The sequence below is a fragment of the Elephas maximus genome, chromosome 9, assembly GCF_024166365.1.
Source record: "Elephas maximus indicus isolate mEleMax1 chromosome 9, mEleMax1 primary haplotype, whole genome shotgun sequence".
In the NCBI taxonomy this organism is placed as follows: domain Eukaryota; kingdom Metazoa; phylum Chordata; class Mammalia; order Proboscidea; family Elephantidae; genus Elephas; species Elephas maximus.
The window spans coordinates 78295548-78311686 of NC_064827.1; the positions used below are offsets into that span (position 1 = coordinate 78295548).

A 16139-nucleotide genomic window follows, 5' to 3' on the forward strand; every position below is an offset into this window, starting at 1 on the left:
CAATACAATGCAGCTGCCTATTAGAGATTGGTAAAGAAACAGGTCTCATCAATGTGGCTGAAGCCAGCAGTGACCTCATTCACAAAAGGCAAAAACAACCTGAAATGTTTTCCCTAGTCCTAATGAATATGTTTCTGAAGTTCATGGCATTCACATATTCACGTATCTATCCATTCAACAAATATTTATTGAGCACCTTTACAGGCTAGGAATTTTTCCTAGATTCATACTTCGTACATTCCAGGTTTCGATTATTAATGGATGTTTGCAGCTATTTCTTCTCATTTTGAGTCATGCCACATCAGCAAATGAAGGTCCCGAAAGCTTTACTCCATCCACATCATTAAGGTCGACTCTACTTTGAGGAGGCAGCTCTTCCCCAGTCATCTTTTGAGTGCCTTCCAACCTGGGGGGCTTATCTTCCAGCACTGTATCAGACAATGTTCCGCTGCTATTCATAAGGTTTTCACTGGCTAATGCTTTTCAGAAGTAGACTGCCGGGTCCTTCTTCCTAGTCTGTCTTAGTCTGGAAGTTCAGCTGAAACCTGTCCTCCATGGGTGACCCTCAGGTATCTGAATACCTGTGGCATAGCTTCCAGCATCACAGCAACACACAAGCCCCCACAGTACGACAAACTGACAGACACGAAGTATGAATCTAGGAAAATTGGAAATCGTGAAAAATGAAATGGAGTGCATAAACATCGATATCCTAGGCATTGGTGAGCTGAAATGCACTGGCATTGGCCATTTTGAATCGGACAATCACATAGCCTACTATGCTAGGAATGACAACTCAAAGAGGAATGGTGTTGCATTCATGGTCAAAAAGGATGTTTCAAGATCTATCCTGAAGTACAATGCTGTCAGTGATAGGATAATATCCATATGCCTACAAGGAAGACCAGTTAATATGACTATTATTCAAATTTAGGCACCAACCACTAGAGCCAAAGATGAAGAAACAGAAGATTTTTATCAGCTGCTGCAGTCTGAAATTGATCGAACATACAATCAAGATGCATTGATAATTACTGGTGATTGGAATGTGAAAGTTGGAAACAAAGAAGGATCAGTAGTTGGAAAATATGGCCTTGGGGATAGAAACAATGCCGGAGACCGAATGATAGAATTTTGCAAGACCGATGACTTCTTCATTGCAAATACCTTCTTTCACCAACATAAACTGCGACTATACACATGGACCTCACCAAATGGAACACACAGAAATCAAATTGACTACATCTGTGGAAAGAGATGATGGAAAAGCTCAACATCATCAGTCAGAAGAAGGCCAGGGGCCGACTGTGGAACAGACCATCAATTGCTCATATACAAGTTCAAGCTGAAACTGAAGAAAATCAGAGCAAGTCCACGAGAGCCAAAATATGACCTTGAGTATATCCCACTTAAATTTAGAGACCATCTCAAGAATAGATTTGATGCACTGAACACTAGTGACCAAAGACCAGATGAGTTATGGAATGAAATCAAGGACATCATCCATGAAGAAAGCAAGAGGCCACTGAAAAGACAGGAAAGAAAGAAAAGGCCAAGATGGATGTCAGAGGAGACTCTGAAACTTGCTCTTGAGCGTCGAGCAGCTAAAGCAAAAGGAAGAACTGATGAAGTATAAAAGAATTGAACCGAAGATTTCCAAGGGCCTTTAGAGAAGACAAAGCAAAGTATTATAATGATATGTGCAAAGAGCTGGAGACAGAAAACCAAAAGGGAAGAACACGCTCGGCGTTTCTCAAGCTGAAAGAACTGAAGAAAAAATTCAAGCCTCAAGTTGCAATAGTGAAGGACTCCATGGGGAGAATATTAAACAACACAGGAAGCATCAAAAGAAGATGGAAGGAATGCACAGAGTCATTATGCCAAAAAGAATTAGTTCATATTCAAACATTTCAAGAGGTGGCGTATGATTAGGAACCGATGGTACTGAAGGAAGACGTCCAAGCTGCTCTGAAGGCATTGGCGAAAAACAAGGCTCCAGGAATTGATGGAATATCAATTGAGATGTTTCAACAAACAGATGCAGCACTGGAGGTGCTCACTTTTCTAGGCCAAAAAATATGGAAGACAGCTTCTTGGCCAGCTGACTGGAAGAGATCCATATTTATGCCTATTCCCAAGAAAGGTGATCCAACTGAATGTGGAAATTATAGAACAATATCGTTAATATCACACGCAAGCAAAATTTTGCTGAAGATCACCCAAAAACAGCTGCAGCACTGTATATCGACAGGGAACTGCCAGAAATTCAGGCTGGTTTCAGAAGAGGACGTGGAACCAGGGATACCATTGCTTATGTCAGATGAATCCTGGCTGAAAGCGGAGAATACCAGAAGGATGGTTACCTGTGTTTTATTGACTATGCAAAGGCATTTGACTGTGTGGATCATAACAAACTACGGATAACACTGCGAAGAACAGGAATTCTAGAACACTTAATTGTGCTCATGAGGAACCTTTACATAGATCAAGAGGCAGTTGTTCAGACAGAACAAGGGAATACTGATTGGTTTAAAGTCAGGAAGGGTGTGCGTCAGGGTTGTATTCTTTCACCATACCTATTTAATCTGTATGCTGAACAAATAATCCGAGAAGCTGGACTATATGAAGAACAGGGCATCAGGATTGGAGGAAGACTTATTAACAACCTGCATTATGCAGATGACACAACCTTGTTTGCTGAAAGTGAAGAGGACTTGAAGCACTTACTAATGAAGATCAAAGACCACAGCCTTCAGTATGGATTACACCTCAACATAAAAGAAAAATCCTCACAACTGGACCAATGAGCAACATCATGATAAACGGAGAAAAGATTGAAGTTGTCAAGGATTTCATTTTACTTGGATCTACAATCAACAGCCGTGGAAGCAGCAGTCAAGAAATCAAAAGACGCATTGCATTGGGCAAATCTGCTGCAAAGGACCTCTTCAAAGTGTTGCAGAGCAGAGATGTCCCCCTGAAGACTAAGGTGCGCCTGATCCAAGCCATGGTAGTTTCAATCACATCATATGCATGTGAAAGCTGGACACTGAATAAGGAAGACCAAAGAATTGTGGTGTTGGCGAAGAATGTTGAATATACCATGGACTGCCAAAAGAACGAACAAATCTATCTTGGAGGAAGTGCGGCCAGAATGCTCCTTAGAGGCAAGGATGGCGAGACTGCATGTTACATACTTTGGACATGTTGTCAGGAGGGATGAGTCCCTGGAGAAGGACATCATGCTTGGCAGAGTACAGGGTCAGCGGAAAAGAGGAAGACCCTCAACGAGGTGGATTGATACAGTGGCTGCAGCAATGAGCTCAAGCATAACAATGATTGTAAGGATGGCGCAGGACCGGGCAGTGTTTCGTTCTGTTGTGCATAGGGTCGCTATGAGTCGGAACTGACTCGACAGCGATGAGTTTATGAGACAGTCTAGGTATTGGGGATACAACTGTGAACGAGACCAATGATGAGGTTCCTGCACTGGTGAAGCTAATATGCTAGTGGAGGGAGATAGAAGATATAGCAATAAACAGATGCATACCTAGGATGATTTCAGATTGCAGTGAGTGGTATGGAGAAAATAAGAGGGTTGGAGGGTAGAGAGTAATTGTGCATGTGGGAGGGGGCATCTTAGATGCTGGGACAGAGGGAATTATCTTGTGTCCACTTCTGATTCGCCCATAGACACCTGCTGCTCCGCTTGTCTTCCCACTGCCCCCAGCTCTGCGGGGACCACTGCTCACTTAGCTACTGAGCCAGCTCGCACCTCAAAGGCTGGCCTCTATTTGGAGACAGGCAAGAATGATGATTTGGGCTCAGTTTAAGGTTGTTTTCAGCAAACAGGGTGAGGAATATACAAGATCAAGAATGCAAGTGAGTGGGTATGGCTCGCTGATGCTTCTCATATTCCCTGTGGAATTATGGCTGAAGTTCAGTGATCAATGGAGCCTTTACCAGGGGAGGTATCTGCCAGGGTGAAGGAGCCAGAACTGAGACCTTGTTGCCTTCTATACCACGTTGCTGCATTCAGGGGTCTACCTACTAACATTTGAGACAGCTTTGGTTGTGCCCTGTTATGTTTTTCATGGTTTGCCTTTACTGAGTCATTGGGCCTCAACAGGCTTGGCTGTGGTTAGCACAGATGCTAGTCCTGCTCTGGAGTTCTAGACAAGTTTTTCTCAGTAGACGGCAATTGCCTCCTCACAGTCTTCAGCAGAGGGCCAACAGTGAGGCAGGCCACCTTTCTCTTTACCCCCATCCCTTTATACTCAAAATATTAACAATCAAGGCATCCTGAGGGATTGGGAGTCACATCATTAGAGGAGAAAATTGTAAACTGTATGTTTCTGAGAGCTCTCTTCAGTCTAATAAAAAACCACACATGCAAAGATACCCCACACAGGAGGTTTGCCTGTGGACGTCCTCATTTTCTCTTCAGGTCCACTCCCCTCCAAGAAAGCAACTCTATACTGTCAGTCAGTCTTATTTCTTATCCACATTCTGGGGTTTTTATCCTACAACCTTGTGAATTGTGTTTTATTTGATTTGTGTTTTGAGAGTCCACATTCTGTCATTTTTCTTAAGATAACGAAGCCATTGTCTAATATTTTTTGTCTAATCCCTCTTAAAAATCTTCTGATCAATAACTCTTCATCTGTCTTTTGCATACTGCTTTTCATAGGTCCTGTGCTAGTTTATTCCTTGCTCTTCCTGTTGTTAATTTCTACTTTGATGGCATTGTGATCAGAGAGGATACTGTGTATTATCTAAGTGTTTTGGATTTTGTTGAGGGTTGCCTTGTGGCCTAAGATGTGGTCCATTCTGGAGAACATTCCATGTGCGTTGGAAAAGAATGTGTACTTTGCAGCTGTTGGGTGGACTCTTCTGTATAAGTCTGTGAGGTCAAGTTGGCCGATTGTGGCCTTTAGATCTTCTGTATCTTTGCTGAGTTTCTTTCTAGATGTCCTGTCCTTTACCGAGAGTGGTGTGTTGAACTCTCCTACAATTGTGAAACTGTCGGTTTCTCTTTTTCAGTGCTGTTAGAGTTTGTTTTATGTATGTTTGAGCCCTGTCACTAGATGCATCTTCATGACGGATTGTCCCTTTAATCTTTATGTAATGCCCTTCTTTGTCTTTTATGGTGGATTTTATTTTAAAGTCCATTTTATCTGAGATTAGTATTGCCACTCTTGCTGTTTTTCGGTAGCTGTTTGATGTATTTTTTCCATCCTTTGATTTTTAATAAATTTACGTCTTTGTTTCTACAGTGTATCTCTTGTAGACAGCATATTGATGGATCCTGTTTTTTAATTCATTCTGTCACTCACTGTATCTTCACGGGTGCATTTAAGCCATTTACATTCAGTGTAATTATTGATAGGTGTGAGTTTATTGTTGTCATTTTGTAGTGCTTTTTTTTTTTTTTTTGTGGTGCTGATGTTTTCTTTGTTCCTCTTACTCCCCTTTGCTGAATTCCTTTTGTTTGTGGATTTTTTTCATTTCTTTTGTTTTTGTAAATTTTGTGTTTACTTAGACTTTGTTTTTCTTCTTTATTTTGATTAGTAGATTTCTTAACTTTCTTTGTGGTTACCTTGAAATTTACCCTTGCCTTCCTAAGTTTGAACCAGTCTTTTATTACTTTTGATATCACCTTCCCTTCCTCTCCATTGGAAAGTTTTATACCTACACCGTTTATTCCCTCTTTTATTGTTCTGACATTGTTGTCATTTACAGATTAACCTCTGGTTCCCTGTTGTAGACCTTTTAGTTTTGATTAATCCTTGAGAGTTCACTGCCTAGGATGGTATCTGGCTGATGCAGTCTTGCATTCTGGATTCAGACTGTCATCTGATGTTGTTTGTTCTCTAACTGAAGGACTCCCTTTAATAATTCTTGTAAGTTTAGTTTGGTTTTTACATATTCCCTTAATTTCTATTTATCTGGAAATGTCCTAATTTTACCATCATATTTGCTGGCAGTTTTGCGGGATATATTATTCTTAGTTGGCAGTTTTTTTCTTTCAAGGTTTTGTATATGTTATCCGATTGCCATCTTGCCTGCTTGGTTTCTGCCAAGTAATCAGAGCTTAATCTTGTTTCCCCTCTGTGTGTGACATTTTGTTTTTCTCGAGCTGCTCTCAGGATTCTCTGATTCGTTTTAGCTAGTGTGATGATAATATGCCTTGGTGATTTTGTTTTGGGGTCTATCCTATATGGGTTTCATTGAGCTTCTTGGATGGTCAACTTTTCATGTTTCATGATATTAGGAAAGTTTTCTGCCAGCAGTTCTTCAGTACTCCTTTCTGTATTGTCCATTTTTTCCTCCTGTTCTAGAACTCTAATCACTTGCATATTTTTGCATTTGATTGTATCCTACGTCATTCTCAGGGTTTCTCCATTTTTCTTCATTCTTTTCTCTGATTTTCCACAAAGTGGTATCCAAGTTATTTGTCTTCAGTTTCACTAATCCTGTCTTCCAGTGTTTCAAACCTGCTCCTCAAGCCTTCTGACACTGTCCCTTTCTGAAATCTTGTTATCTTTTTGATTCTAATTGCTGTTTTTGTTTGATTTCTAGTTGTGAATTTATTTTGACATTTCGTTCCTGTATTCTTGAATTCTTCCATTGTTTTGTCTGTCTTTTCCATGCTTTTATCTATTTTTTCCTCATTTTTGTCTGCTTTTTCCTTCAATGCTTAAATAGTTGGAATATTAGAGATTTGAATTCCCTATCAGGTAGTTCCAGTGCCTTTTCTTCTACTGGAAGGTGATCTGGTGTTTTATTTTGGTTGCCTACTAGAACCGTCCGGTCCTATTTTTTTAATACGTTTTGATATTTTCTACTTTTTTTTTTTCAGGATATTCAGTAGTTATTTTCTTTGTTTATTGATTGTAGATTTATTTGTTTCATCCTGTTTTTTTTGTTTTGCTTAGTTATCCAACCTTTCTTATTAGAAAGCTGGGGCAGTAGAAGAAAAGAAAAAGAAGCAGCTTCTACCTCAGTCTTGCGCATGCTTCCGGATCTCATCCCTCCAAATGTGGCACTGTCAGACCTTTCAGAACATTTTCCTCGCATACATAAAATATGTGGAATCTCCTCATTCTTTTTTGGTTTATCTGCATTTTACTGTGTACAGCAGATCTTCAGAGTTGCGCCATGAAGTCTGGCCATTCTCTTGTTTTAGTAAGTTTTCCTTTATATATTGGGCTGTATTTCAATGAGTACTAAGGAGGGCAGTTGTGCAAATGGACACTTAGATTCTGTCATCTCTCCAGGTAGTTCTTTAACTGCTTAATATTTTACATAATGAGAAAATGAAGATAAAATATGTCAAAAGATTAAGAGGAACATCAGTTTTTTTAATTAGAAAATTAAGACTAGAAAAGATAAAATAAATGAGTAAAAGGATTAAAATTAACAATGATGAGACAAAATCTGGATGGTTAGGAAATGAAGTTAAAGAATTAGATGAAAGTATAAAAAAGAACCCAGAAACTCTAATGGTAAAGTTATGACAAAGTAAGTGTGCCCTTTTATGGTAAAAATAAAATTAAATGATGGAAAAGGTTTAAAAGAACTTTTTAAACAAAATCTTAAAGATTAAAGGGCTAGAAAATTATATGTTAAGACAAATAATCTAAGTATTAAAAGATTAAAATAAACTGAAAGAACACAAAGTATGGGGTTGTCTTATTCTGTAATATCCCATTTTAATGATGTGCCTAGTTTTACTGACATAGAAAGATGTGGTTCAGGTAGAAAAGCAAGTCTTGAAACATTGTACATAGTATATGTACATATGTCACATAAAGGTTCACAGATACATAGAGAAAGGAGTGGTAGGAAACTATGAGACTGTTTTAAACTAGAGGAGGAAAGGGAGTGGAGGTAGGAATGTTATGGACGTTGGCACTCTCTGCTTAGATCCCTTGGGGCCTCTTTTACTATTTCCGTACTCTCCTCCCTGCCCCTCTTTAGGTATGGATGGTAGTGCTTTTGCCTTCACCATCCACACCTGCAACTCCTCTTAGGAGACTGCCCTGGCATCACTGGAGCTGCTTTGCCCACATGTGCAGAGTCTGAAGCACCTGGGAGTTTATACCTCCCCTACCCCATGGCTCTCAGCAAAGGGCTGAGGGCCACAGGAGTGTGAAAGCCCAGCTCCTTAGCTTAGGTGGGGACAACTCCTAGGCATCCCAGGCAGCACTGCTCAAAATATAAAGTGAGCCACATGTGTAATTTTACATTTCCTAGTAGCTACATTAAAATTAATTTTAAGACTATATTTTATTATCATTCGTTATATAATTGGTATAAAATTATTAATGAGATGTTTTACATTATTTTTTAGAATTTTTATTGTGGTAAAATACATATAAAACTTGCCACTTTAACCATTTTTAAGTGTACGCTTCAGTGGCATTAATTCACATTGTTGTGCAACTGTCACCGTTATCTATTTCCAAAATTTTTTCGTCACCCGAAACAGAAAATCTGTATTCATTAAGCAATAGCTCCCCATTCCTCCTTCTCCCCAGCCCCTGGTTACCTGTAATCTACTTTCTGCCTCTGTGAATTTGCCTGTCCTAGACCAGGGCTCATTCTAGATCTGGTTCGTTGCAGTTCAAACCCCTGCTGAGAATTTACATTTCCACCCCAGATATACTGAATCAGAATCTATATTTTAACAAAGATATCTGTTAAAATTCTCAGCAGGGGTTCAAACCAGAGTGAACCAGTTTGAAGCCATATTCCAGATATTTCATGTAAGTGGAGTTATGTAATATTTGTTCTTTGGTTCTGGCCTGTTTCACTTAGCATAATGGTTTTCAGGTTCATCCATGTCTTGCATGTATCAGAACTTCATTTCTCTTTATGGCTGCATAATAATCCATTGTATGGCTGTACCACATTTTGTTTATCCATATGTTGATGAACACTTGGGCTGTTTCCACCTTTTGGCTATTGTGAATAATGCTGCTATATACTCTTTTTTTTTGTACCAAGTCTTTATGTGTATTTTATACTTACACATCTCATTACCCAAATTTCAATTAATCGTATTAATCAGTAGTCACATGTGGCTACCAAGTTGGATAGCACAGCTTCAATCAGGCTGAAGCTGTCCCTTCAAGGCACTTTGCCTGAAAATAAAGCCTTACTTGGCCTCTTCCACTTCCTTATCAGTTTCCTTTGGGAATATTTGCTTAATAAACCTTTTGCATACAAGGGTTTTTTAACTAAAAAAAAAAAAAATTAAAAAAATCAGAGGGCTTCAAAATAAATAAGAGGAAAATATATATCTCATCTAGAAGACTTGTTATTATTTATTTGTTCATTGCTAAGGCAGCCATAAACTCTAGTGACAATGGATTTTAGAAGACTTGGGCTTACTTTGAGTAAAGAACGGTTGATGGCATACCAGAACCTTGGCTTCTTGCCATTAGCTGTATGTGGAAGTCTTGAGGCATATGTGAAAGTCTTGCAGCCAAGATAAGTGGCCTAAAGACAGCCTAGGTTAAGATTATCTAGAAGTCTAGGTCAGGTATGCAGCATGTGTCTTCTCAGGCCCAGGGAAGGCCATGGGGGTGGGAGAGATCTGAGTCAGCAGTTATAAAGAAGGAATACCAGGGGAACCTGGCAAGAGAGAAAATTCAAAGGGGGCAGGTGGGACGTTGGGAGGTCAGGTGGTTCTTGAATCTTTCCTGTACTAGGTATAGACCATTGCAGTAACTTTTTTGTAAAAAAATGCCTGCAGCCTTGGGCCTGATTAGTGCTACTGTAGCAGCTTGGGAAAGGGCGGTATCTGTCTGGCTCCCATAAATCCAGGTTGTGGGGAGTCAGTCACTACTAAGCATACAATCCTTGGCAGAACGGCAGTTCCTGTGCAGACTTCTCTTCTCTTTGATAATACTGCCCTGAACTACTAGGCCTTTTGTCTTGTCACAGTCTTTATTAAGAAGACATTACAGAATCCTTTTTGACTAAAACATTATCTAAAATTGCTTTTATTTTTATTTTTCATTCCCAAGTAATTGGATTTTTTTTGCTTATTTGTCTGTCACTTCAGATCCAAAAAAAAAAACCTAACCCAGCGCCGTTGAGTTGATTCCGACTCATAGCAACCCTATAGGACAGAGTAGAACTGCCTCATAGAGTTTCCAAGGAGTGCCTGGTGGATTCAAACTGCTGACCATTTGGTTAGCAGCCATAGCACTTAACCACTATGCCACCAGGGTTTCCAGATAAAGGTTAGTAAAAACACTGCCAATTGGCTCAGAAAGTAATTCTAGCCAGGAGGAGCAGGGATGCCTGAATTGCCCTAATACAGCAGCCTGTGCATTCCAGAGCTACCTTTTCCACCTTCTTCATTGCGGCATCAGAGAAAGGCGCAGGCACATTTCAGGAATTCATTTCTCAATTTATTCCCATGAGCAATTCATTTATTAATTCATCAAGAATTTATTGCTTACATACTGTATGCCATTACTCTTGAAATATGGGCTTTGGGCCTATTTATCTACAGTGTTGTTGTCAATATAGGCCCTTTTATGGCTTTTCTTGGATATTTTAATTAAAAATGAGGAGATAAATCAAGCACTCTTAGACTGCCACAGTGATGGCCATGAGGTCCCACCACTAGTTATTCTCCAAAAGCATTTTACACATAAATTCTCTTTACCAAAATAATGTTGCCTTTTTTCTAAATGAGTTTGCAGTTGTTAAAATGCTCACTGGCCCTCCTTTTCCCTTTAGACCCCACTGACTTGACAGTGTGGATGATTTAACTCATTGCTGAGGTGCGTGACAGGACTGGGACTAGTCCAGAGGCACGATGCCTTCGTTATACGTAGTTTGCACAGGCATCGCTTTGTGCAGGACGATCATGATGCAGTCTTGGTAGGGCACCTGGGTCTTGGGAGTGCTTGGCTTCACCCTCCTCCTGACTTGTAATAATGGGGCTGGCCTCTGGGTAGGAGTGCCAGAATAGGCCTGCTGTGCTCTGTTTCTCAGTGCCTTTCCCAACCCCCTCTGCTTCAGTACAGCACTTCAGCCTCCAGGCCCACTGATGGATCCGCTGACGAAAGGGTCCTGTGGGAGTCAGATGGCACAAACCCTTCTATGGAAAGCAAAGTCATCTCTCTCCTTTGGCATCCAGCCCCTTCAGACATGGCCAACAAAAGACCCTGAACTAGAGTCCCAGGTCAACCTGTAAGTAAGTAAAAGAAGCATCATCTCAGTTTGGGCTTATGCTCACTATAAATTAAAATCCCTTAATGCTCAAGAGGAAAAAACTCTTTACCTTTTGGGGGAGAGTGAGGAGGGAGAAGGGAGTGGATGTTTGGTTGGGAAATTGCATTTCTTTTCTTAAGGATGTCTTATCCATGTATTTATTTGTTTACCAATATTTGTTGAGCACCTACTCTAGCCAGGCCTGATAAGCAAACTAGATCCAGTCCCTGTGCTCAGGGGGCTCACACTCATGGGCATATAGACATAAATCAAATAATCATACAAATATATACTAACAAACTGTGATAAGTGCTATGAAATGTGTTGCCTTGATTCAATAAAAATTTACAGAATGCCTTTTATATGCCAGCAGCATAGGAGATATATGAGAATAAGACATTTTCTTTACCTTTGAGTATTAAATAGTATTTGGAAGGAAAAACAAGATAATTTCACTATAATAGAGAAGAAATTATAATAATAACTAATATATCAGTAGACTAAGTCCCATATAGTATTAACCCATATGGTGTCTTCCCGTTTACTCCTGAATCCCCAGAGCTTTGTTAGGGCATACAATATTTGTTGGGTGAATAAGTAAATGAATGAAGAAACTATTACAAGAGAGGAGTGCTTTTTAGCTCTCCGGTGGAATCAGAGGCAACTAGGTGCAGTAATATAATTGACTTAAAAATAAATGAGATGCCTCATCAATTCAATGCAACAAATATTTATTGATGCCGACTGTACCCAGTGCTTTTCTGAGCCTAATTCTTAACTAGGGACATGGATCAGAATCACCTATGAACTTAAAAAACAAATTACATATGAGGCCCACTCCCAGAGATTCGGATTCTGAAGAGGGCTCTTCAGAACTCATAGCCAATCCGTGGAGACAGACAATAACAAAATAACTACAATGCACTAGAAAAGAAGCATGCATAGAGTGCTATACATACTTACACAATTGCCATAGAGTTGATTCTGACTCATGGCGACCCCTTGTGTCTCAGAGTTGAATTGTGCTCCATAGGTTTTCAATGGCTGATTTTTCAGAAGTAGACTGCCAGGTCTTTCTTGCAAAGCACTTCTGGGTGGACTCAAACCTCCAACCATTCGGTTAGCAGTCAAGTGCATTTACTATTTGTGCCACTCAGGGCTGCCGTAAAGTGCTATGGGAGTAAGTAATCTGCTGGGGACTGGAAAGACAAGAGTTGAGCTCAGCCTCTTTGGATGAACATTAGTTAGGCAGGAAAGGGGAAGAAGGCCATCTTCAACAGAGGAAACTACAGAACAAAGGCTTGAATCCGTGAAGGCGTGCTCCATCAATTTTGATAGACAGCAAACTATCAAACCTGGACTGCCCATGCGAGTCACCAGGGGAACTTTAAAAATGTGTAGAATCCTGCATCATCCCTCCAGAATTCCGAGGTCTAGGGTGAGACCAAACACCAGTATTCCCCCCTGCCCCGAAAACTTCTACATGTATAATTCAGTGACAGTGATTACATTCTTCAAGTTATGTAGTCATTCTCGCTATCCTTTTCCAAAGAATTCTACCGCCATTAATATAAACTCAGTGCCCCCTAAGCACCAGTATTTTGAAAGAGCTTTCCAGGTGATTCCCAAGCACAGCAAACATTGAGAAACAGCACTTTAAAATTTTTAACCACACATAATTAAATAAACACAAAATAATCATGAAGGGTCTTGTATGACTAGCTAAGGGGTCTGAACTTATGGTTCACATAAAAAAACAAACAAGCCCATTGCTGCCCAGTAGATTCCGACTCATAGTGACCCTATCCGAGCCCTGGTGGTGCAGCAGTTAGGTGTTTGGCTGCTAACTAAAAGGTCACCAGCTGGAATCTACCCGTTGCTCCTTGGAAACCCTATGGGGCATTTCTGCTCTGTCCTGTAGGGTCTCTATGAGTAGGAATGACTCGACAGCAACTGAGTTTTTTTCTAGTTCACATAGTTTACATAATTCATGATTGCTAGTTCTGTAATGGATTTCTTAAGGGAAATTAGGGAATGCCTGGAGTCATGGTCGACTTTCAGAACTACTATCATAGAAACCCTGGTGGTGTAGCGGTTAAAAGCTTCAGCTGCTAACCAAAAGGTCAGCAGTTTGAATGCACCAGGCACTCACTGGAAACTCGATGAGGCAGTTTTTCTTTGTCCTGTAGGGTCGCTATGAGTTGGAACCAACTCAACGGCAACGGGATCATACCTTCCATAAATTGCCTCATAGGTGAGCATTAGAATTGAAAATCTGCTGAATTATCTGAGCGAAATTCTCCTGTTTCTTGGAGGCCACTGGTAAACTAGGTCTCGGGTAGCCCCAGTGTGCTGCAGAGGGAGGTGAGGGACCCAGGGCTTCACCTACCAAAAATGGGTTGGAGGGGGAGAGAATGTCCAGCTTTCCTTCCTTCATTACTCAGTAGAAGAGGGAATTTTGTGTCTAGACCACGGAATGGAGAAGCTTTAGGTTGGGGGCTTGGAGGTAACCCAAGGGCCTTCAGTTCTGGAGCTCAGGGCTGGGGAGATAATCATCATCGTGGACCTGGCTGGCTGCTGTCTTTTCCAAACTACAAACCCCACACAGTGGATCGCACGGATGACACACCAGAGGGGTGGGCAGGACTGCTGGAGAGCCTATGAAACAGCGAAAGCAGTCCGAATTGGTGCTTTCTGGGCCCTATTGGTGAATCCGGTTAGGGGTGGGGCTGAGCCCTGGTGATTGGTGGTGGTAAAGGCTGGTGGAGTTGCAGGGAGAGTGAGATGCAAAGGGGTAGCGGCGGGTGGGCGGGGGTACCAGGATGCCAGCTGCCCTTGGGTAGTACCGAGCTGGGTGAGCACCGCTGCTTTTATAAAGTAGCTGAGTGACCGACTCCTGAATTTCATGTCCCCACTAGTCTCGCCCCGCGGTACCTGGGAATGGGTGGGGTGGGCCAACGGCTGGACCCCAGATTTCCAGGGCCTGACTGGAAACCAGAGTTTACCAGGAGCCAGATGTTGGGAAAAGGGCCAGAAAGATATGTCTTTAAAGAACTGCTGTCGTTTTGTAGGCTACTCATTCATTCACTAATTCATTCAACAAATACTGATTTTCTACATACCAGGCATTTGCCCAAACACCTTGAATGTATCATCTCATTTAGTCTTCACAAGAAACCTGTAAGGTAGTTACTGTTATCTCCATTTTACAGATATGAAAGCTGAGGCCCAAAAAGGTTAAGAGACTTACCCAGGGCACACAGCTTGTGACAGAACAGGGATGTGAACCTAGGTCTGTCTAGCACTACAGCCTATCTCTTATGCTCAATGCATTGAACTGTGCGGTTAAGAAAAAAAGTGTTCATGGGATGTCAGTGTCCATAGGGTGTCTTGGTACTGCCAAGTGAAAGATATTACAGTACAGGATCAGTATCAGGCACCAATGAAGCTGACCAAGCACAAGGCTTACTGTCTGCTAGGGACCATGGTAATATAAAGACCTACTCCCAGCCAGAAAAGGTTCCTGGTGTCTATTAAACAATTCACTGAGAATCTGTATGCCATGCTGGGCCTTGTGCTAGACACTGAGAACACAAAGAAAGCATCTTCTTCTGGATTAAGTATGGAATTATTAAAGTGTTACCTAAGGGTAGTCCAGTAAGAGGATGGGAACTTTACCAGGCAGAGGTGGGGGAAGGCCTTCCCAGACCCAGGGAGCCATGTGTGCAAAGGCCAGCAGCATTAAAGGAACAGCAATAGTCTGGTTCGGCTGGTGCTGCTTGGAGAGTGGTAGGCATGAGGCTGGGAAGGTAGACAGAAGGCAAGCCATTAAGGAGTGGGAGGGCTTAACTAAGAAGTTAAGAAGTTTGGCCTTTACTCTCTAGGCTGGGGCGTAGTATGATCAGATTTGCATACTGGAAAGATACCTGGTGTCAGTGGGCAGCTAGATTGCAGTAGGATGAGGCTGGTGTCAGGGAGACCTATTTATCAGAGTGGTCAGGTAGGTGATAGTGAGCATTGTGATGAGTGGCAGGAGTGATGGGATTGATTTGAGAAATATTTAACAGGAAGACTAGAGTAGACCTGGTAAATGTATGGGTGGTGGGGTGAGGAAGTGAGTCTCAGAATTTTGGCATGTACAGGCTGAGTGGTTGGCCTTGCCATTAATAAGAGGGCCCTGGGATAAGACAGCATAAAATCCAAGGCAGAATAAGTCAAATATCATTAGATACATGCTATCAGGACTTAAGAGGGGTACAGTTATGTCTCTGGGGCAGAGGGTTCTTAGGAAAGTTTTCTTGGAGAGGTGATATGAAATGAACCTTGAAAGAGGAGCATACCTTCCTTCCTTCTTTTCTTGTTCTTGGGTAGATTTTAATAGGCAGAGATGAGAGAGGTGGGTATTCCAGTTGTCAAGCTCAGCATTGGCAAAGGCACAAAGCAGGAATAACTTTGTAGCATGTTTGAGGAATAACATACATCCTGTTTGTCTCTTGTATGATAAAGCGGTAGGAAGTCTAGAAAGTGGTAGAAAGTCATATTGGGGGACATAATGTAAAAAATGTTGTACTTTGTCCTTAGCCTTTGAATGGTCTTTGAGACAGGCAAGTGCTGGTTTGAGCTCTGCTTTAGAAAGGTTAATTTGATAGCTGTGTACAGTGAAGAGGCCAGAAGACCAGTTAAGAGATGAACTAGAGAGGGGCTTGTTGGTTGTAGGGATAGCAACTCAAATCAAATCAGCTTAGACCAAAAAGGAGGATTTCTACTTGCATGTAACCAAACTACAGAAAGGGGCAGAGCTGGCTTCAGGGATGCCTGGGTCCAGGGACTTGAATTATGTCAAGTCAGTTGGTTTTTCTCTTATTCCTCCCACCTTCCGTCTCTCAGTGTGTTGGCCTCCT

General features: G+C 41.3%; 1 protein-coding gene across 4 annotated transcripts in view; it reads left to right on the forward strand.

The window, feature by feature from the left end:
- The window catches only part of GARNL3 (GTPase activating Rap/RanGAP domain like 3), a 206986-nt gene that overhangs the window by 13981 nt on the left and 176866 nt on the right, over positions 1–16139 (forward strand). Inside the window, exons 1-2 of one of the 4 annotated variants that reach the window (XM_049895410.1) lie at positions 7100–7188; positions 11047–11217. The exons of 1 other annotated variant lie outside the window; for it this stretch is intronic. In XM_049895410.1, coding sequence (XP_049751367.1) covers positions 11075–11217 — 143 coding nt within the window. In that variant the 5' untranslated portion in view covers positions 7100–7188; positions 11047–11074. Of the gene's footprint in view, positions 1–7099; positions 7189–11046; positions 11218–16139 lie in introns of those variants that run through there. 2 more of the 4 variants (XM_049895409.1, XM_049895411.1) reach the window with 2 other exon arrangements.